Source organism: Wasmannia auropunctata, unplaced genomic scaffold (genome assembly GCF_000956235.1).
Source record: "Wasmannia auropunctata unplaced genomic scaffold, wasmannia.A_1.0 LD336069.1, whole genome shotgun sequence".
Classification (NCBI taxonomy): Eukaryota; Metazoa; Arthropoda; class Insecta; order Hymenoptera; family Formicidae; genus Wasmannia; species Wasmannia auropunctata.
The window spans coordinates 1,116,267-1,139,299 of NW_012026821.1; the positions used below are offsets into that span (position 1 = coordinate 1,116,267).

Sequence of the window (23,033 nt, forward strand, 5' to 3'; positions counted from 1 at the left end):
TGTTAATGGAAACTAAATTTATTGAATAAATAGTTATAACATTTTCTATTCGTTAAGTTATCGCGCATCTCTCATCCGGTTTGTTTTTTTCTATTGATATCCGCGATGATAAGTGAGCATTCCGCGTAATCACAGACTCTGCAGGTTTGCGTATGATAACGGGATGATTTCCGTTGTTACTATATTCCATTGTCCTACGACTGTTTCCGAAGCTAAGGTAACTGACAATTTCCTTCTTTCTGCCTTGTTCTTCCTGCAATAAAAAAAATTCTCGATTAAAAACTTTTGTTTAATTATTTCGTTTAATTTAAATTTATTCGATCTTTTTTTTACTTTGAATATAATCATCGCGGTATCTTGGTATCTCTTATGAATCTCTTCCTTGCTCAAGACAATGGTCACCTCTGGAGATTCATAACACGCAGTCATTTATATATATTCCGTATAATTTTGCTCGCACATTTATCGTGTACTTTCTCCACGACGACGCTTACATCGCCTTCTTCGTACCTGTAATTATAAATCCGGTTAGTAGCAGTTTCTCGAATCCGATATTCATTTACTAAGATATAAATATTTTTAAATGCGGATAGTGTTAATAGAGATAAAAAATATATAAGTCTCTTTCTCTCTCGAGAGATAAATTCAATATTTAATATATAAGAGTGATAGCGATGAAGACAAAACACGACGAAGGAACTTGAAGAGAAAAAGAAGGTGGAGAGCTCTCGCCGAGATAAAAATATGCATAAGCTAGCCTTTCGCAAACGGTGATTTTCTCGCCGTTACAGGAATTACGACGAACGACTCCGTGAGACTTCCTTTCCTTTTTCTTTTTTGCGCTGTACGACATCGAGACACGTGTACCGTAGAGACAGACTTTCGGAGTGCGCTTTATAATTAGCCACCATCGTGAAAATGAGCATCTCTCCCGCTCGAGTGTTATGTGCCTGAAGATCTCTCAGACCGAATTACTATTCAACTGTGACACTCGTTTCGATGTCACGTTAAAGATTATTCTTGTCTCTTTAGTACTCTGTCTCAATTTGTGTATCATCGCGCGTATCGATTTGCGATTACGTTACGTATCTCAACCCTCAATCATCATAGTTGAGTCTAACGTAATCGCGATGACGTTTCAATTTCGAGCTCAAAAAATCGACACCGCATCTATATCGACGAATTTCATTTAAAAAAATATCTTCATACGATGAGGAACGATAGCATGCACGAAATCCACAAATGTTGAAAATTTATTTTGCACAGCTTGTCAATAAAGTTGAAAGCGTATATATCGAAATGGTGTTAAAGGAAGCTTTAATATATCGTTTAAGTTATATCTTTAATCTACGATCGCAAAGAGAGAGAGAGAAGGAATATTTTATGTGGGACATAGAAACCGTGGCCGTGGGGTATCGCGATTGCTAAAAGATTCACGAGTAATAATAGTATTTGACAAATAGCGCGTTATTTTACCAGGATCGCTATATTGACATCGCTATATTGACGCGAAAATATGCCGATTTCTCATTTTGACACACTTCCCTTTGCCGGTTTACTACCTCGGCCACAGCGCGTTCTTGAAGAATCGTCCTAGAAAAATCAACGGACCGCACGAGATGTGCCGAAGAAATAATCGCCGAAACTTTTGTCTGCTCGCTGCACTGTTTGCCTGTTCCGCAAACAGAATCAGAGAGCCACATCGGCTCGGACGACGTTGGAGCAACGCCAGAGTCTTTTCAGTGTGCTTTTGTATTTCCGGTTGGAAAACGGACCGAAAGGTATTCCGGGAGCACGGCGGAGTACCTAAATGCTACACGGCTCGTTATTGTGTTCTTAACGCTTTTCGAGACACGTATAATGCCTGCGAATGGATGACTTGGATTCAAACCATTTAGATGTCGAGCAGTTTAGGTACAAAGAAACCGTTAAGTTGGCGAGGGAAAGCGGAGATCGACACCGTCGGCGATTTAATCTTCATAATATTATATGCACGGAATGTTACATTCCATCGCAGTCATTTTTTTTTATCGTGCCACTGCACCCTTCCTAATTGCGTTGCACCAGCCAGTGACATTTATTGGCGTTGATTGGCGCGTTGCAACAGTCATGCTTCGATTCAAGGTCCGCTCAGCGCGCACGCGGTAGCCGTAATAAAAATGGGTAATGTTATTATAATCGCGATTTAACCGTGAAACTTTAGTGGATAGATTCTCCCAAAGAATGTACTAGCTGTTAATTTTTTTCCTCAAATAATATTTTATATCGCCAATTAATATATATTGCAATAATGCGCATTTCTTCACTTCTTCATTTCTTTCATTTAATCGAAGAAATTAACTTAGTTTCAAAATGACATTTATGAATATTTCGTTAATATTTTTATAAAAGACTCTACTTTATTACATGATGAAAATTTCAAAATATATATAACTAAGATCAATTGTCCCACTGACGTTAAAGTAGCGATCTGTGAAACTGAACTTCATTCTTTCCGCTGCTGCATGAGGTAACAGTTGCTCAACTCGCTCAGGTGCATTGGCACCTAGTCATTTATATTGCGACACAAAGCAAGAGATTGTTTATTCTTATATTCGCTAGCTCATGCAAGTTTTGTTATACGTAAATGTTGAGGTATATTTTTTCATTAAAACAATTTAATATGCTCAAATTCGTTATCATATCACTGTATACAAACTATAATACAAATAAAAATCTGCGGATATAACTAGTGATTAGAAAATACGTTCATTAACGTTTTGCACTTTCTTACTGGATAATTAGAAAATAAATTTGTTAATGTTTTATTACTTATTGGATAAATGACATTTACTGGTTAATCATTATTACCATTAGCTGCAGAAAGTCGGCGCGCGGGTATGGAAATGTGTGTGTCATTCAGTCTATATTTTCCTTTCCTTTTAATGGCGAGCGTTTTATTCCCTGTTACCGGACTCGCAACGATAAACATCGGCAATAAATCATGCATTTACATAGCAGGAATTCACGGTGCGGTATGCATTCTACATCGTTACCTGTGAGATACTTGAACTTCTGCGTACGAGACAGCTATAATACGAACTATATAAGCACATTATAAATCTGTGCACATATTATAAATTAAAAAAAAAAAGAAATTAAAATTATTCGTAAAATTAAAGATCACGGAAGATCTACAGGATTTAAACGATAGTGTGACTTTGAAGATCGGGAACTGTACGAGAAACAAAGTAAATGTGAGCGAGGAGCGTTCTCCGCAAGCCTAACACGTGCAACGTGCGCGCGTGTGCGTGCGTGCCGCCGCGTTACGCGAATTCGAGCGGCCGATGCGTGCCTGGAGAGCCGAACGCGTGAGGCCGTGGTTGCGCGAGCTGCCAATCCAATCGGGCGCGATAATGGAAACAATGCAATCGGTGCATCGGCGCAGGGTATCGGTGCACGGAGACCGAGCCGATGTGCGTGAGCCTCCATGACTTGGCTCGCGCTTATCTCCATCGCGCCTCTAATCCGCGCGGCGAGACGGAGAGCCGAGGCGAGATATCGAGACGAGCGAGCGCGTTCCTCTTCGGCAATGCAGTCGCCGCAACTCGCAAGTTACTCCGCGCAGTCCGCGCAGATCGTGCGCGAAATTACGTAAATCGCTAATTGCGAGAGGAGCGCAGTTCCACAACTTGATATATCTTACTTAAGAACTGATTTCCTCTATCAATCCTTTTGAGACCAAGAAGCAATTGCACTATCGCTATAGAAACGCAAAATTCTCTGAAATGTAAACAAAAAAATATAATTAAAAATATAAAAATAATGATCTTCCTTTATCGCACAATTTAATCATTGTTGATTAAAAAACGTTGGACGGAAATTGAAACGTTTGTAAAATAAAATTAATTTAACTGAATAGATTCACAGATGACCTTGATAATACGAGATAGAAATTGACGTAATTGTTTATCAATATTACGATAAAAATAATTTCAAGTGCGAAAGGTTAAAGTGACGATAATGACAAAATGTAAATTATAATATTATGAAATTTTTCGACTTGTCATTCCTCGTTGTTTCATGATCCAAGCGGAAATACTGGATCATGAATCGATATAACGAGAGAATGGAACTTTTCTCTCTCATACTGCGTCACGCGCGTAACTACTGAAATGCTCGGCAGGAAGATAAATGTTTGTATGATTTGTAGAATCGAATAAGAGAGACCTCGTGAATCATATCAGTAAAAGAAAGAGCTATTGCGTCAAATGCGCTAATGCAATATGCTTTCTTCGAGCCATTCGATAAAATCGTGTCTTTTCAGATAAAAAAAAATACATATGACTTTTCGGAGTCATAGGAAAGATTAATAAATGTCGCGTAGATATGACAGATAGTATCGCATCGCCGATGATGATCAATAATTTTGTACAAAATGTGACAAGTAATACTATTACGAAATATTTGATTTTAAAACTTTTAGCATAGCTTCCATCATTGATCAACATTACCATGTCAATTTATATTTATAAAATAAATTCAAAACGATCAATTTGATTTACTTTTTCAGGTAAAGTTTGGAGAGTTAAACGTACCTCATTATTCATATAAATTATACTTTGATTTTTTTATGTATATTAATGGTCGTATCATCATGAGATAAGAATATTGCTTTAATTTACATTTCTCTGCGATAGACAATATTCTAAAATAGATTCGTAGCTGATGACAGTTGCGTGAACAACTTTATAAAATAAATTTGATAAGTAGGGACAATAATAATAGAATAATATATAATAATAGAAGGAATTATTTTAAAATAATCTCTTATATTTTTTCTCAAATTCGGTAAAGATTCTATATCATATAAAGCGTGTCAAAACGTTGTGAGTGCCAAAAAATGGACATATTTGTGTTGTTTGGCGCGCTTCATACAATCTATAGGCATGTGTATGTGTATATGATACAATATATATTTAATACAATAATTCTTACGTTTCTTATCGTACAAAAAAAGGATTGGTATCTCAATGCCTTTCTCTTGCACTCCTCGGACACTAAGATTATACATTTTCACTCTCGTTCTCCGATACTCACAGTGGTACATACACTCACCCACACATACACACATACGCTCTTTCTTTCTCTCTGTTTTTCTCCCGTTCGTTTCCTCTCGATAAATCACAATGACGGATGTGGTCGATTCAGACAAAATTCGATGAGAAAAAAAGCGTATAATAAAATACAGAATTAATAATATTATCGTAATCGTTTGCAATATGAAAACGCTGATAAATCGTTTGATTCTACGACTATCGCGTTTCTGCTGCCACACGTCGAAAAAACTGCGTGCTTTCTTTTTTTTTCTTTCTCGGCGTTAACCACGTACATACGTGCCAATAAACGCAAGATAATACATCGATAAGCAACACAACCGAATAATACTTGCACACCTATTGCACGCAAGAGTGTGACAAGAGAAACTCAACATTTCTGCGAAATATGTGATCGGGAAGGCATAGAGATGACGGCGCACACGAAGTTACACCAAATCTACCAACCAAGTCTCGTTGTGAGATCGGTGAATCTTCATGTCATTGCGTTACAATAGAATAATAAATAAGGAATAGTTAAAATACTGATATTGCGCGTGAGGAGGGCACTGGTATACATTATTTTTCCGCACAAATACATTACAATAAATACGTACGCTCATCGGCGAAGGATACTTGGCGATGCTTTTGGTTCTCGATTCCTCCTCACGCTAGAACCGTAAGGCACGAGCAATTCGAAGGCACCTGACGAATTTAGAGGCGCATTTATCGTTGTAAGTTGATCATATCAAAATATAATTTTCGATATATATATATATATAATCTACATACACATGATATATATTATATATATGGCTATATGTATGTATACATATATACATATATATGTATTTGTGTATATAATGTGTGTATCCACTTTAAATTTATTATTTAAATATACATATACGCATGTATATGTATATATATATAAATTTTTTGTACACGTACAATACATAACATTATGCATACAACATATTTACTTGTGTGTTGTACGGACTATAAAACACGGGGGCTCGCCCACGAGATTCCCCCTTTTATACACTTAAAAAATATTGCTTGTATACGCTTTATGCCTCTCGTTAACAGACTCTTGTGGGCTACGGTGTGTACGTGACATACGTACTACAACACACAAATACAGACGCATTCGAATGCACTCGAATACACACGCACACAAGACACTCTCTGGCGTGACGACTTATTTTTCGCGCGATCAAAATTTTTGTTATCAGTCATACAGCCCCTTATTACATATATAAAATGTATTATGGCATTATATAATTTATTATGGCTTATGATTACGCTAAATTTTTTTTATTGTACACTGCCGCCTTGACCACTATTACCACGATCGCGGGCAAGGCACAAATCTATTTCCCTTGTTCTATCTTTTGATCCTCGGACTTGGTCGGCGAATTGTTCTACAACAAGAAAGAGATATATTTCCCCTTTGTGCACAATAATAAATGAACAAATTGAAAATTTTTATTATGCACTTTTCGAAGCATAAAATATTAAGTAAAATAAGGTTAAGTAAAATTTTTCTCTGGTTGAAAAAAAAAGAAATATTTTTGATTATATGATATGATATATCGTTCCGCAGGATTGTAATTGTTGTAATTATCATGTCGTGAATTTACTTGTGAGACGATAAATTAGAGCTCGGTACGAAGCGATCGCGCAGGCAATCATGTTGGATAATGCCGCACCATGAATAAGCTCGATTAAGCGTGAATATTGAAACATTAACGTAACTGCCCTGTCTGCAGCAGTGATTTACAAAATTGCCCTTCTTGCCTGTCGCCTGGCAACCGCTTGATTGTTTAGAAATTCACTCAATATCAATTTCCTTGACTTTGATAATTAAAATATTAATGATCTCGATAAAGCATGATCTCAATTACCATGACTTCTGCTTTTAACAATTTATTTTAAATGCGACGTGATTGTTTCAGAATTTGATCGATTGATACGAGGAAATTGAGGAAAACCCACATTACACTAATCGATATCACAAGGTTTTTTCCAGTCTAAGAAAGATATCTCTTGCAATCTAATACGAGTTTCCTCACGATCAACTAATGATGATTCACAAAAGTTTCCCTCCGATAATTCGCCAGCAAAGTCAAACATGAAAGAAGTCGCTTATCTACTCGAGGATCGTAATGCATCTCAATTTCAATGTATTGGGAACGAGAGTTCATTCATTTTACGAAAGACATTTATCTATAATTATTACATTTCTCTGTTCAATTGTTTCCCATCATGAAAGAATAAACAAAATTAAAACTTTAGAATTAGAAATCTGAATTCTCTAACTTTATAAAATAAAAAAATATAAAATAGATAAAAAAATCTTGAAAGTTCGTATAATTACCTAGAGATAATTATACAAAGAAGAATATATGTATATTTCAAAAATTCATTCGTTAAAAGTTAATTACGTAAAAGAATAAAGAGTATCTTACTATTTGAATATTTTTTGTCTTTGACCAAAGGCCAGTTAGAATAAAGAGTAAAGTTTAAGAATTAAATAATTATATTAATTTTTAATTTTATTTAAAGATTCATGAACAGTTTCTATAAAGAGACAGTTGAACAGAAGCATCATCGTTGATTGTCAAAATACAGATACTTTGATATTTCAACCGACAGTACTAATCATACTCATTATTGTTCACATATTATTTAACAGCGGAGTTGATTCGATGCCGATATGTAGCTTCCTTTTAGTCTAAATTATCGGCGTTGAATGAGGCAAAGAAAACTTATATAATTTGAATATGAGTTGTAGATGATATGAATAATCAACAATCACTTCTAAGTTGATCTATGCTAAATACTAATTCTATCTCATATATAATATTATTCTATATATTTAACATTATATAATTGATGCATATCGGTTTGTCTTATCGTGCACGATGTCTCGTACGCGCAATTATACAATTAAGATATAAATATATTACATAAGGCACATAATTTTCTTTCAGAGCCGTTCTCGTGTGTCTTTTTATTTCTTTTTGTTCACCTTGTCCGATTTTACTATCAACTCGCAAATTAATCACCATCGTTTTGCATTCGACAAATATGCAATAATATGCTTCCTGTCACTAATATGTTTAATCTCATGATACCTTTGTCATTATTTAGTAAATTAATTCGCAAACAGCAACGTGAACAACGAGTGAATCCGTTCGCACTTTCTACCGTATCCATTATCTTCTAAAAATATTAATATATGCGATATTACAAGCACATAAATATATACATCTTTAGTATGAAAAATGATTGCCTTACATCGACAAAAAGAAGGCACGAGAAGTGGTCTCTGCGGAAGTGGTTCATTTTCATTGTTTCGAATTCTTATCTCCTTTTATAGTTTTTTTACCTTTTTCATTTTTTTCAAACGGAATCATACAAAAATAGATTATTTCTCCCAAATGGAAGAATCGATTAAACTCTAAACATTTTCAAATAACACTATAATACATATATCCTCTGAATGCATCATAGTCTTTGATGCGGGAATTCAATGTCACATTCTTACTAATTTTTTTCAATATTTACATATTTATATATTTATATATTTACAGACAGGATCTCCATTTAAAGAGAGAACAATGGAAACACGAAAGCAAGAAAAATATAGACAACAACTGTCAAACAATGAGAAGAGAAATGACAAAGTTGTATTATATAATGTGGTGTACGCGTGTGATATATGTGCGCACATGGAAGAAATTGTTTGAGCAATTAAGTGATTTCTGCAGATCGAATGCATATTCACGATCAGTGATGAATGCGATCGCGCGACCAGTTCGCAGAAAGCTATGGGTGGCGTGCTACCAAGAAATCGTGCGATCAACGCCCGTCGGCGGATAGCTTTCCGTAGAAAATAGACAAAATGAAAGAAACGTGACCTGAAAATTGTTTTGTCTGATGCAATGCATCTGTATAGCACAATACGCAATGTCGTTATAAAAAATCGAAATGAAAATTTGATTAGATAAGCAAAAAAGATCGTATGCATATAAAATTATTTTTACTTATTTTACATATCATACTGTAAAAACAAATTTATTACATTTTATGATATTTCATGGTATTTTGGCTCAAACATTTCTTTCTGCGAACTTTCTTTTAATGCGACGCAATGGATGCTTTCTGACATAATTCTGTAATTATAGCAAACGAATTCGACCTCTAAACGGCCTAGCCGATAACCACCGGTCTCTAATCTCGACGATAAAGTGGTGGAAAAAGATCTGCTAGGATATCTATACAATTTTTCGAGAGGAGCAAGCGGATGGCGGAGGGGAGAGTCGAGCAGGTCTGATGAAGTTAGAAGAAGATGCCAGCCGAGGACGCGACCATGTATAATCTCCTTCCACGCCTCTGGTCGTCCAATGGCCGATTAAGACTTTATCGCGATGTATAGCGCGGTACCAACGATCCGTGGAAACGATAAGTGCTTACGTGGTGCGCTACGTGTAGTAGATCACGCACCAATCGATCTTTCGCCGGTACATTCTCATCTGAGAAACCTGCGAGTCCGATTTTTACACTCCCAAACTAATTGAATTAATGCAATTCGATCGTTATCGTGTTTTTTCTACGTTTAAAGAAAATGTCTATATAAGATGGGACAAAAGAAATATAGACCTGAAGGATAATTGTTTCATGAGCCTATAGTTTTCTGTTGTCAATGTTAGATCATTAAAAAATGGGAGCTCGAAAAGAAATTACATGTAGAGTGAGGACACGCTAACAAACGCACTCCTCTGCGGGAATCCCGGTCTATACAGGTCTAAATCAGGTCTCCAGGGCACTCGTAGATTAAGCTCAAAATCATAATTGTGAGATAGATTTTGACCCTCGTTGAAATTACAAATTATCTGACAATTACTGTTATTGTTGTTATTATTGTTGATATTATAACTAATAGGAGATAAATCGCGCTGGACGATGCATTTCTTCACGGGTTTGCTCACGGGATTATCTAAGTAAGGTTTGAAAGTGATGGCATCAGGATTATTCGAAGTCGATACAGTATTGATTGATTTTGTAATCAGTTCCGTTCGAGAGAATTCCTGTGCGGATTTTGGTTTTACGAGACAAAGAGGTGTATCTTGAGGAGGTACGTCGTAGGAGTCGTCCATATCTGGGTACCTTTCGCAAGATCTTTTCGGTGACGGCATCGCATCGTAGCAGCCAGCAAGCATACAATGTTGTCTCTTCAGAGGTGAAAATCTTTGCTCGCATCCCTCAGAAAAATTGGAAATCACGGAATTTGCTCTGGGAGAATAACAATATGTTTTAATCGAAGACTCTGTGTAACAGGATTCTCTTAAAGACAGATCTTGATAAGAAGATGTCGTCGACATCGTAGTATGACTGTCTATGGAACAAGATAGATTGCAGGGCGCTACGGATTCTATCTCAGAGGATGGTTCTATTGCGGTGCACTGTTGATAATTTAAGGGATGTTGAGAAGAAATAAAACCATCGCCAAGAATGTGCGTTGGCAATCGTTCATGTTCAATCTCAAGTCGGTCACGTAACAACGAAACACAATTCGTCACTTGTCGCAACGGAGCGTAATTTGTCGTTGTCAAATCCAATGGTGAGTCACCCTGGATAGGACCTAATCGTTGACGCAAATCTCCTCGAAGAGCGATTTCATGTCTGAGATATTTCTCTTGATCCAGCCATTTCTGTACCTGGCGACGATTTATGCCAAATTTTCTCGCGGTAGCTCGTTGATTTTTTCTTACTTCCTTATCTCGATGGTAAGCATCAAGAACATTGAGTTTAAAGCACAGAGAAAAAGATCGTCTGCGAGTAAAACTGCCGGATGAATTTAAGCTGTTGGTGGAAATGAGGTGATCACTATCCACTTCACTATCCGACCAGCTGCTTCTTCCCCCTGGACCTTCCACTCTGGATCTTCCAGCGTTAGCACAATCATGAGGACTCGAAGGCAAGGAGTAACTATTGCGATCGTATATAAGGCTTACTGATCCTGAACTATCTGTGACTAGTGACGATCCACCAACAGGTGGTCGTTGATAGTCAACGCACGAGGACGCAGTTACTTCTTCCCCTTCATCGTACGCTTCTTCCTCATCCAAGTGCACTTCTTCTTTAATCAACGTTCTGCAATATTCTGTCTTCTGCATTTCTTCCTCTCTCTTCTCTTCGGTATGCTGCGTTGTCTCCTCTGACTCTCTCTCTTGCTCGTGCAAGAGCGATGGGATCGGCTTCTCGGAATCCAACGGTGGGCACGTGTGTGCGTGCTCATGCGCGTGCACGTGCAAGTACGGGCTCGCAGGAGCTCGTGAAGAATCAACGAAGTGAACGGACGACGAAGAGCCACCGCTATCAGCCCCTCGATGCGATACTGGGGACGAGAGTGGGGCCCGTGGGCCACCGGGAGAGTCCATCGGTTCGTACGGCCCTGACGTCGCCGCTGTGTCTGGACTTGCTGGCTCTGTCTTTATCATCGACGGCGCTAGTAGCAGGCTATACGATTTCCCGTCGAATGAATCGACATTCCCATAACTCTGCTCTCGCTGCTGAGGATGATGATTCGGCGAATGATTATTACGCGCGCTATTATTGATATCATTTACGTTGTATCGATGCTCTCGATGTGGTGAATGGTAACTCGTCAAAGTTTGATATATCTTCATCTCGTTTCTGCCATCAAAGTTAGCTGAAGCTGCTTCTGCATCTTGCTGTCCGTCTCCGTTTAATACGTAGTAATTGCGGTCCTGATCCGACTGCGTGTTTGAGTATCCATGAACCTCTGGTATGTGAACTCTATCTTCGAGTTCTTCGTATAAACGAAGACCTTCCGATGAATATCCTGGATAACGAGATGTCCCTAGACATAAGGGCAAAATTGTGCCGGTGGTAGTAGTCTGAAGGCTATATTGGGGCGAGGAGGGTGCACTGCCATGCGGAGGATGAGAAGGTGGGGGCCCTTGCTGTGTAGTCAGCTCGTCGCCGTGCTGTCTGGCGAGGTTGAGGTTCAAGGCCGGCGTTACTGGAGTCACGGTACTCCCTGTAACTTCCGTCACAGTATCCGATTTAGAAACACTCGTAGGAGAGGCAGTTGTCGATGAGACGGTCCCAGTATTCCCATTTTCGATGCTATTTCTGAGTTGCTCCTCACATTGCAGCCATTTTTGTATTTGACGACGATGAATGCCGTATTTTCTTGCAGTTGCACGCTGATTCTGCCGGCAATCCTTGTCGTTTCTATAGGAATCCAAAACCTTGATTTTAAAAGCTGTTGTAAAAATACGTCTGGTACCCATAACGCCCACAGATTTTCGCATATTCTGCTGCTGATGTTGTTGATGCACTGATTGTTGGTGCTTCGAATGAATCATTTTCACTGAGTTATCCTCACTGAGCATCTCACTCACGTTATAGAGTTTTTATTTAAAATATTACACACACATAACTTTGTCGCACTTATAGCAATGGCTGTCACGTCGACCACGAGTCCAAGTATAATGACGATGCAGGTAGTAGCTAATTTCGAAACCGGCACTGTCAAAGACGCACGAGACTACCTTAACGCTTAACATTGCACGATGCGATCTGACCGTGCGGCGCCGGAGTTCCTTTTAGGTCTTGGATGCCGTAACTAATTTTTCATCCCCACCGGCGAGTCTGCCGCTGCTTCTCACTGGTCTTTCCCCTCCGCTCTATCGCCATCTCTTGCTCTCTCGTTCCCTCGAGCTTCTCTCCTTGCACTCCCTGCCTCTCCTCTACGTACCCCCACTCGCTCGTCACTTCGTTTAGCGCTATCTGCGTTCAACGTATCGCTTGCATCGTTTTCCCTCTTTCTATCTAATGGTCGCCCCCTCGACACATCGTTGCCCCATTCGTACAGCATGCTAGTCTACCGCTGAAGGCGGCTACTAGTCATTCTTCTTTCTCTATGCCACCGACCTAACCTCCTCTCTTTCTACGGGATCTCTCGTCATTCTGCCTCGATCGCCTACCTAACTGCCCGCAAGCATAGACACCCTCCACGTCCTCTCCTTTCTCTCTTCCCTTTCACACCTCAGCGCCGTAAAACTCCGCCATTTTGTAGGCTTACTTCCGTTAATGACGCGCGCGGGAAACGTCACGCCGGCGTGACGACGACGCTCTCGGCGCCATGTTGTCTGCGAACGTCTGACTGCCTGCTTGCGTGCCGCTTAGCAGTTCGCCGTAGCAGCCAGCATGGAGCCCCGATTTTTGCTCGCCTTTCTCTTCAAGCTGATCCTGTCTCCGTTCGACTTCTCAAAACACGAGGTCGAACACGCACGGAATGTAACATTCCGAGCTTTTTTATAATTCATTATATGGCATTATATACAGCGTCCGTAGATTTAAAAAAATGGAAATAGTATTATCGCATAAAATTTAAACGGATTACAATCAATCTCAAAATCTATTCCTCGAAAAACTAGATATGTAATTTAGATCAGGTCGCTAACGTATGTCAAGATATGAACATTATGGGTATATATATATCGTGTGCATGTCCAACTTGGCGATAACACAGGAACTTTTAGTCAGGTAAAGCGGCTAGTGGGTGAGGGGATTTTGCCTTCCAGGAAAAACGCTTATGGCTTACAGCTAATGTTAGGCTTATTGAATTAGAAATCGCCTGTCTTATAACTCTACGATAAAGTAGAATTGGAATAATTTCCTCTAGTTGAAACTAGTGGCCCTTCAATTTTATCATTAAGTATCGTTATTATCAATACATTCGTACTTATATAATCTTTTATTAATGAAAGGAATCCCGCTTTTATTTTCTCCTTTTCCTTTCTTTCGTTTCTTTCCTTTCATGCTGTTGGAGTTGTTTTTGAATGAAATTTTGAGGTATACGATAGCCTCTTGCATATGCGCCGTGGAATGAGATCATGTTGTTTTTGTGGCGTGAGCCGACAGTTAATATGTTTAGCTTCACGCACCGTTGCCATGTCTCTTCTTAGCCACACGTAGGCCGCAACGCATACGAACGCGCGGAGAGACCCGCGAGGCAATGACGCAAGCCGTACGCTCGCATATACTTCGATGAACGAGCGCGTGAGCAAGATAGACCGATAAAAAGAAGCGGACGAGGCCTCGTAAATTTCCACGATTCGCGCCACCAGCAGAAACCAAGGATGCCGACGAATCCTCTCGCAGTTCTCTGAAGAGGCACCCTACTCTATTTCCAAGAATCACGGCGGCTATTCTTGTGCCCGCTGATCACGATGAGGCCTGCTTTTGAACACGTCCGCCGTGCAGCAAGAAGGCACCTGCCTTCTCGCGTAGATCGGCCTTCGTGTAGTTATATAGGCACGACTCATCGCTCAAGTATTCCACTACCTGCGTCCATGAAACCGAGAAATCGTCTTCCCGCCAGTATGCTATGTAAGCAATTGATAATAATATCAATTGTACGGCAATATGTTAGCCGTTCTATCAAATAATTTGTCTAAATTTTTTATTTGTTTTATGCTATGCTTGACTAAAGCGATGTACATGCAACTTCTTTACATACTACTCTTATCCATCTATTTCATTTATTATCCATCCATTCTACATATCCTGTCTTTCGCGTTTCTAGCGAGCAAATGAAAGTATTCGCTGATAATAATATTGGCGACAAGTATCATAAGGAAAACATCGAGGCAGCAGCAGACCGGCAGTCGCCTAGTGCGGCACGATGGCTGGCACGGCTCGTCGGATTTGTCCTTGGGGCCGAAGGTAGGCGCAGCACGAAGACAGAGGACGTGGCAACACAGCAGGCGCCCCCTCTTTTGTCCGCCGGCCGGTCTTGCCAGACAGGGTGTCGCCAGCTCGGTCGGCCTGGTCGTCCGGGTTAGCGCGAGGGACGAGGAAAGGGAGAGCATGACGAAGAAGGAAGAAGGGAGAGTTTACGTATATGTATACACGTCTGTGTGCGATAGAGCAGCACTAAGAGGGAAGAGACGCGCTATGGGGGGAATCGTTCGAGCGGTGGACGTAGGAGAGACGAGACGAGGGACGAACACAACACGCAGCCTGTAAGAGATCGTTGTGTGCGTATTATAGGATCGGTCATGGACCTACATTCACGCAGGCCAGGCATGTTTGAAAACTCGCGTTCTTCTGGAATGTGGCCTGCGGAGCCCCCTCCGGCAACCTCCCCCTTTTCTCCTCATTCGCCGGCCCTGCAAGTCTCTCAACGCAGTGGACGTTGCTCGGACGCCTACCTACACCCTCTCCTTGCCCCGCCGTCTTTCCATGATCCCCCGTTTACCAGCCGCGGCCACCAGCTTGGCGCCCCAAATAGTCGCGTAACCAAAGACGCGCCTCTGGCCTGGCATGGTCGCGCCAGACTTCTCGGCGCCCAAATGATGTACGTCGACCATTTCTGTCTCTCTTCTTTCCTTGCGCTCGCTCACGCGGCTGTTATAGCCTTCGCTTTCCGCGCTCTCCTTCCACGTACTTATGCACAAGCACGGCTGGCGGAAAGGAGGTTCTATAGGAATGATAAAGAACAACGAGAAGAAAAAGATAGATGAGCCAAGTCTCTATTTACCAATGTCCTGTACGAGATACTTTGCCTTTAATCCAATACTCGTGTGGCCATACGTGTCTTACTTGAACAACGAGAATTAGTTGCATAGAAAATACGAAATAAATGAAGAATAAGTTTGGTGATTTGCAACGAAAATCACATTAGATAGATTTTCAACTTTCTCGTTTGAGATGAAAGGATCAAGTTTGATGGCAAAAATGAGACAGGTGCTCGCCTACAAATGCTCAACTTCATGTGGGCGATAGATTAAATCTGATCTCAGAATCGTGTTAAGTTTTAGTGATCTGTGATGTTGGCCATCGTTCAAAAATTTGTGTTATTCTATTTTGTATATTTCGTACTGATCGTTGTTGCCAAAATTTGTTTCGCACATTTAGACTTTCATTCCCCACATCAAATTCTATTTCTAATATATGTTGTTAATTCTTCTTATTTCATAATGTTAGCTATGAATATATTGTTTGTCAAAGTATGTATAATACAGATTGTAAAGTAGACATGCTGCATTTTTAATTTAATAACTGATATCTAGTACTGGGGCTCTGTTATGTTTTTCATAACTGTGCAAGGTTTCCGCATATTACGCTTTGTATTTATAGTTTTACGAATATTTGCATTTTGAGTTGATATCGTGTATATAATTCCAGAGTACAATCGCTCGATAACAGCGGATTGGTTGCGGAAAGAATTCGTGAACTATGACACACGTTGCGAATGTAAGTGCGATAAGCGACCATGGTCATTGGGAAACAACTTGTATATGCGCATACTCATCTTTTATCCAGAATAAAGAGCGGCACTCGTTGAAATCGTAATCATACAGTTTATAAGCTAAACTACTTATTTATGTGTATACTAACTGGGAGAGCAATATACGTACATCATACGCATACAGTTGCGTTAATGTGTGAGTGCATACATGCAACGTACATTACATGTCGTGTATGTGTGCATAGCATCGAATCTAATCATATAACAGGGACGGATCGACTAATCGAAATGTTCATATATTTTTTAAATTAAATTAAGATTTATATTCCACTGATCTGAATGGAGGGAATATTTTAGGATGTAAATGTTAATAAGAGAATTAGCAGCATGGTAATAATGATTACTTATCAATTTTTGTTTCGTTACGAATAAAACAATTAACAATTCGCCAGCTTTCTATTAACTCTGCATTATATTTTCACAATAATATGTACTTATATTTGTTCTATAGTCGAGGATGATCGTTTTTTTCAAACTCAAAAGCAACGGATGAATAAATTTATCCAATTCATAAATTCATTGAACTAGCGTCCCTGATTATGCAACGCGCATATGTTAAATGCTGCGTGTTCGTTCGAGTTCAGCCTGCGTAGTTGAATGCGCCAATGTGTAGAAATATACCTTTTCCGTAGGCGGTCGAGCGATGGCGCCTACTCGTGCGCATACCTACCTACCTGCAGCCCCCGAACAGGCTAACCTCAGGCGGAGCCGCTCTCCGCAACGGCTCACGAAACTCTCGTTTCACCGAGATTCCTCCGTCCGTGCGTCACGAGAGAGATACGCCTGTCTCTATGCGTATCCGTTCGTCGCGCGCAGCCGGTAGCCGAGAGCCAGCCACTGCGAAAGCGGACAATTGAGAAGTGAACGAGCGGATGAGCGAACCAAGAGCGAAAAAACCCGATGAGCGAATCGACAGACAGACGCACGGCCGGAAAGACATATACACGAATGCATGGACGGAAGAACGGTCGATGCGATTGCGGAAGAATTCCGCAAACGCGGTGAGATTTTATCACGCGAGTGTGGACATTCAACACCGACGTGACACACGTACGCACACATGAGGGAATCGCGGTGCAACGTCGATGATCGTATTTTTTTTTACGACGAGCTTGACACATACATGTGCACGCACACGCACTAACCTTTATCTTATCATTGGCGAAGGCGAATCGAGGTTGACTGGTTGTTTGCTGTAGTATCAAGACTCGACGATTTAATGCGCGTTGACCAACGCTCTCGCTTCCTCTCTGTCTCTCTTTTCCTTATCCTACCGAGAAAGTAGAATTCCACGAGGGTGAAACACATCACCCCACAATTTCGATCGCGGGTGGTTCACGACGGCGCGAAACGCGCTGCAAACCCCCTCGGACGGCGATTCGCTTTATCGGCCGAGCAATTAAAAAAAAATGATACGCGCAGTAAAAAGATGCTGTTTTATCCGTGGAACGTGTTATCGATGGTTTGGTCGATCGATACTCTCTTGCGAGATAGCCGTAACAAGAATGTTACAAGAGCCCGAACAGCGTGAATAAAAAGAATTTCTTCATAACAAAATATTCATAAAAAAATAAATGTTAACTTATAAAAGTATATAAATCTTTTTTTTTGCGTTTGCATGAAATCTGCATTATATGGAAGGCAAACGTTATCGGGGTTTGAAAAATTATTTATAGGGATTTGCGTTTTTTTTTAGGTGTTATTTAAACAAATGCAATTGCTCTATCTTTAAGCATGTCAAATGATATCAGTCTATAATTATTCATCGCAAAAATGAACGTACCATACATGTGCACCATCGATATATATGTTTCTATTTTCAGATCGATTAGTCACTAGTTCGACGTGACGGTTTGTTGGCGCACGGCCAGGCCGCGCGATGATTTATTTACATAGGAGAAGTTGTAAAATACCAGTTATCCGATCGACAATCGGATCTACCTTAATTTAACGGGTTAATTTCTGAAACAAACGATCCTTGACATATTTTCTGTAGCTTCAAAGTTTTCGTAAATAACATTTTTACTTACGATTCTTACTGATTCTTTTACAGGGAAACGAATCTTATTTTATTTTTTATTCGCCAAAAATCAATTTGGTAATCCTGCAGGCACTATACCATTTCTGACAAGCAGCTGTAAATAAATGGTAACAAAAGAAAAAAAAAAGATTCTGTCAAAACTGATCTGAGTTTAATTATTGAAACATTCGCGTATATAAATAGGGTACAAATATATGTGAGATTGATGCGTATTGAGATGCGTATGTGTGTTCATTTCTGAATGTCTACTGCACAGTCCGACTTAATAATATATATATGTATATCATATATATATCTATATATATATATATAAATATATATACATTTTGTAAATTGTTTTGTATACCATAAGGAGTCACGTAAGTGTTTCTTCAAATAAATAAACATTGTTTAACACAATATAAATCTGATAAGAATTTAAATTCTAATAAGAACTTACTTCAATTCGTTTCTCTATCATCTCGTTAAAATATCCTGTAAGTTTAAGAAAATTTTCATATAATTCAATTATTAATGAAGCTACTTTTCTTAATCTTCCCTCGTCCTTTCGATTAAAAAATTTTTTGTGACCCTTCTAGAGCAAGCACCTTAACCGGAAGTCTTAATTTACTCCACTCAATTTGTGCTGTTTATGAATTATATAATATCTGTAGAGTGGAAAAAATCCGTCCCTAATACCAAATTGAAATGTATTATATTTCAAATGAATATGTGTTTTTAAATTACTTAATAATTAATGGAAATAAAATAATTGCAAAATTTATTCTTACAGAAAGAATATTTTGGAACCAAATATTTTTATGCTGTTACAAATGTTAATGTGTTTTTCTCCCGTCTCAACATTTACGCCATAAATTAACAAAATACAATATATTGAAGTATTTATTTACATATCTATTTTAAAAACAAATAAAGATTCTATTTTCAAAATAGATACTTGCGTACTCACATTCATTCATGGCAGTATTTGAAGAAACGAAAAGAGTATTTAGCAAGATATTCAGCGAATTAATTAATTGAGTGGAGTTGAGATAAACTGGGAGAAAATATCATTGTCCTTATAGAATTATTCAGCCACTTATCCCGCCGATAGTACATTGTACCTCGAGTATTTTTTGTTTTAACACTCTGAACACGCACAGCTAAAATTTCGATGGCCCTCGAGCTTCGGAAACACGCAGAAGACTATCTACACTTCAGTAACCGAATGATCGAGTGCTTCTCTTCTCTCATCAGTTCCAGTATCAGTACGAGTTTCACGAGTAGAGGTACTCTCGCTTGTAAGTCTTGAAAGAGCTTCAGCGGCTTCTCGTAAGAGGTTCATACTTTCAGACATTTCCTTCGATTCAGCTAACACTAATTAATCGTTATAATATTGACGTTTGTACTGGAAAATAAAATTTGTGCACGCGTGAATAAAGTTTATCGTAATTTTTTTTTTTTTTTTTTTTTTTCAAAAACTAAAGTTTCATCGAAAGGAATTTTTTAGTAAAAAGTACGAACAGCTTCAAGAATCCGCTAAATCCAAGAAAATATTTTCTCGGTTATTTTTTTTCCCTTCTTTCGTCTATGCTTAATCACTATCTTAACGCTACTTGTATCATTAAAGACGTTAGTGAAGCGTGAACCTTTAAATACCGCTAGTCTTGATGCGGGTTACAAATCGATCTCCGTTAACTAAAACCCGGGACTGCGTCAATCGTTCGGACAATGCCGAAAATTTTACTTTGAGCAAGACGAAAAATAAATTCGTCGCTCGCTCCTGTTCTCCTTGCACCCCGATCAGAAGTAGCCACTAGAGGACACAGTTAGCTGTTTCTAAGAATATTCTCTTAAATAAAGTCTACTGATTGCATTTTCAAGGTGGTCTTAGTCGCGAGTGAGCTCCGCGAAGTATGTCGTATGTGTACGTATACGTGTGTCTGTATGTATGTGTGCGGAAAGAGTCGGTCGCCAACTTTTCGACAAACACCTTCAAAGTCCGACATGCGCAAACCATCATTCAAATTTCAATCACAGTCGCTGATGTAGCATTGTGCTTTCCTCATACGTCAAAGATAAATCGCGTCAGCAAAATCCAGTCGCGATTGCTATCTCAACAATATTTCGGCACATTTTGGTGGCCAAAAATAAGTAGTTTGTTAAATACACACGTCCACACGAAGTGAATATGTATATTAAAGCCTGGCAGTCATCTAATATATTTAGAATTAAACGAAAATGTAATATTGCACTGTTACAATTTATGCATTTTCTTATATAATCTGTGACCGTCTTAAAATACGGCCACCTTCGTAAAAGTTATGATATTCGTGAGCTGTGTAAGCCTTGCTAAATATTACTTCAGCTTAGAAGAGTCGAGTCATCCTCTTCGTTCGAAAGTCCCGAGCTCGCGTAGGTGTTTGCATTTCAATATATGTATAGTACAAGAAATTCGTATAATCTTCATCGCGTCAGTCAAAGTAATTTTTAATATTTATGCAGACTTATTTTCGCGCGTTCTATTATTGATAGCTTTAAATAATTCTTTAAAAATGTCGGTCTATACTAATGAGCATCAGTGTTACTGATAATATCAGTATTCACTCGGACATCATATAATCGATTTCTATAATCATTATCAATGATGTTGCATAGAATATTAAATGCATTAAGGGCAGTTTCGATACGCGTTACGATAATATGATTACCTCTTTCGGATAGTGATCTTTTATCTTCCATCTTCTTATGCGTGCGCTTTATCCATTGTAGATATAATGAAAATGAACATACAATAAGGTATGAAAGGGCGAAGTATGAATCCTTTGATAACTTACGACATGAGTATGCGTGTATGTGCGTGTGAATGTATGTGTGAACTCTCGCACTCTCCCATCGTTTTTTTTTTCCATTTACTTTTGCAAATGCGCTCCGCGAACGAATCCTTTGCATTTTTTAAGGCATCATTTTGCGAGGTGTCAGCCACTTCTTCATATAGTAACAGAAGATCGTGGAGATATAAATGAGCACCAGAAGAGCGCACGTTACCCCGAGCGCCAGCACTGAGGTTTTCGTTGGACATGGCTCTACGATGGTCACTGTTTTATCTGGAAATAAAATGTCGCGTTCAGTTTGTAGCGAGTCACATTTTCCTCAGGGCTTAGAGGTGAGGCTTCTTTCGCGATTTTACCTGCTTCGTTGAAGTCTATGCTGGCATCACTCTTCAGAAAATCGGACTGCTTCTCATCGCCAAAGTCAAGCACCAAGATCTCTTGAGACAGAGTCATGTCTTCGGTTTTCTCCTCTGTCGAGTTCGCAATACTTCTTCTGCGTCTCTTGCCCCACGATTCCACGGATTCACGTCCCCACTCGCAAACGGCCTGAAATGAAAGAGATTGTTGAACACTTTCTTTTTCTATAATAAGAGAAACGAGAAGAAGTAATTAATTACCGGGTCGCAAGGTCCTAGACAGTACTTCACGTTACACTGGAAAATCACGCCGTAAGATTCGGTGAACCTAAAGGCCTCGTATACAGACTGCAAAGCGTTATTATCGGGAGTGAAACTGGGGAAGATGGAAGGATCGACGGGACATCTGAAAATTTAAATGTTTAAAATTTTGTTAGCTTTTTATTTTTTTGCCCAGCATAATCGGGAAACGTTAAACAGAATACAGTCGACCTACCCTTCGTCATCGATAATTTGAAATGTGCTTTTCGAATCCTTTGCCATAGCTACGCAACTGCGAGCGAAAATGCCGTAAGGAGCTGCAAAATATCAATATTAATTCTTGTGAATTGTCATGAATCAATCGTATCGTTGTTGAGATAATTGATGTTTTTTTTTTAAATAATGAATTTGTTGAAAGTGTAAACTTACTGTCTTCCGGGATTTCGATTCTAAACGTCAATTTGTCACCAATGCGTACAGTTTCAACTTCTCGCGATCGGCTGTCGAGGATGCGAATCCTCGGTGGAGGTGCTTCCGGTGCGCTAGTGATACTTATCATTTCCGGATCCCTGATCGGCATCATGCCGAATGTAATATTCTTCGAGGACATGTCGTATGTACATTTAACTTTGTAGATTTTGTCGGCCTTTGTCATTACCACGGAATGATGTTGCAGTACAACCGTGTTCGAATATATTCCAGTCTGAAAACCGTCACGCTGCCATGATGAAAAGAAAGTACAAACAGAGATTATGCACTCAAGGAAAGAGGGATGTGCGTCATTGTAAATTCTTTATCGACTTTATAAAAGATAAATAGATGTGATAAAAGATTTTTTGAAGTTGTGTATTGCATGATATACAATTGTGCAGTGTTAGTCAACGATAAAAAAAAACGTAATAGATCGAGGATATAAGAATATTGGACATATGATAAAGTGTTTGCATTTCGAGAGTGCTAATTGCTTAATTTAATTACTTCTAAACAGGCATATTTCGAAAACAATAAAAAATATTGTAATTGCAAATCTGTAATCTTTATCACGTACAAGAACTTAGAAAAATATAAATCAAAAATCTGAAAAAATAACTGTAACTAAAAAAATGGTAAAAAATGCACTTACAATATTTTTCA

At 39.0% G+C, this 23,033-nt stretch overlaps 3 protein-coding genes, 1 long non-coding RNA gene and 1 pseudogene across 11 annotated transcripts in view; all 5 read right to left on the bottom strand.

Annotated features, from left to right (window-relative positions):
* Nucleotides 1-2: 2 nt before the first annotated feature.
* LOC105450046 lies at nucleotides 3-17,798 on the bottom strand. 4 transcript variants are annotated; one of them, XM_011689643.1, is made up of 3 exons: nucleotides 17,574-17,798; nucleotides 334-510; nucleotides 3-253 (listed from the first exon to the last, which is right to left on the bottom strand). In XM_011689643.1, exons 2-3 carry the CDS (start codon nucleotides 427-429, stop codon nucleotides 53-55), a joined length of 297 nt encoding a protein of 98 aa, XP_011687945.1. In that variant the 5' UTR covers nucleotides 430-510; nucleotides 17,574-17,798; the 3' UTR covers nucleotides 3-52. The 4 variants fall into 4 exon arrangements, with proteins under 4 accessions (XP_011687945.1, XP_011687949.1, XP_011687948.1 ...); XM_011689647.1 differs by lacking the exon at nucleotides 17,574-17,798 and adding an exon at nucleotides 5,693-5,892; XM_011689646.1 differs by lacking the exon at nucleotides 17,574-17,798 and adding an exon at nucleotides 1,563-1,757.
* Nucleotides 8,486-12,751, bottom strand: LOC105450045. The gene has a single exon (XM_011689642.1). The coding sequence runs from the start codon at nucleotides 12,500-12,502 to the stop codon at nucleotides 9,821-9,823; it is 2,682 nt and encodes an 893-aa protein (XP_011687944.1). The 5' UTR covers nucleotides 12,503-12,751; the 3' UTR covers nucleotides 8,486-9,820.
* LOC105450223 lies at nucleotides 14,405-15,513 on the bottom strand (annotated as a pseudogene).
* Nucleotides 17,799-18,155: 357 nt separating the features above from the next.
* LOC105450047 lies at nucleotides 18,156-18,742 on the bottom strand. The gene is made up of 2 exons (XR_974420.1): nucleotides 18,459-18,742; nucleotides 18,156-18,390 (listed from the first exon to the last, which is right to left on the bottom strand). It is a non-coding gene; the product is annotated as an uncharacterized LOC105450047 (long non-coding RNA).
* A 1,158-nt stretch (nucleotides 18,743-19,900) lies between these two features.
* Nucleotides 19,901-23,033, bottom strand: part of LOC105450054 — a 67,359-nt gene continuing 64,226 nt past the window's right edge. For 4 of the 5 annotated variants that reach the window (XM_011689658.1, XM_011689657.1, XM_011689659.1 and 1 more), the window contains 5 exons: nucleotides 22,329-22,617; nucleotides 22,135-22,216; nucleotides 21,900-22,044; nucleotides 21,639-21,828; nucleotides 19,901-21,555 (listed from right to left, as the gene is read on the bottom strand). In XM_011689658.1, the coding sequence (XP_011687960.1) occupies nucleotides 21,404-21,555; nucleotides 21,639-21,828; nucleotides 21,900-22,044; nucleotides 22,135-22,216; nucleotides 22,329-22,617 (858 nt within the window). In that variant the 3' untranslated portion in view covers nucleotides 19,901-21,403. The remainder of the gene's footprint in view (nucleotides 21,556-21,638; nucleotides 21,829-21,899; nucleotides 22,045-22,134; nucleotides 22,217-22,328; nucleotides 22,618-23,033) is intronic. The other variant, XM_011689660.1, reaches the window with a different exon arrangement.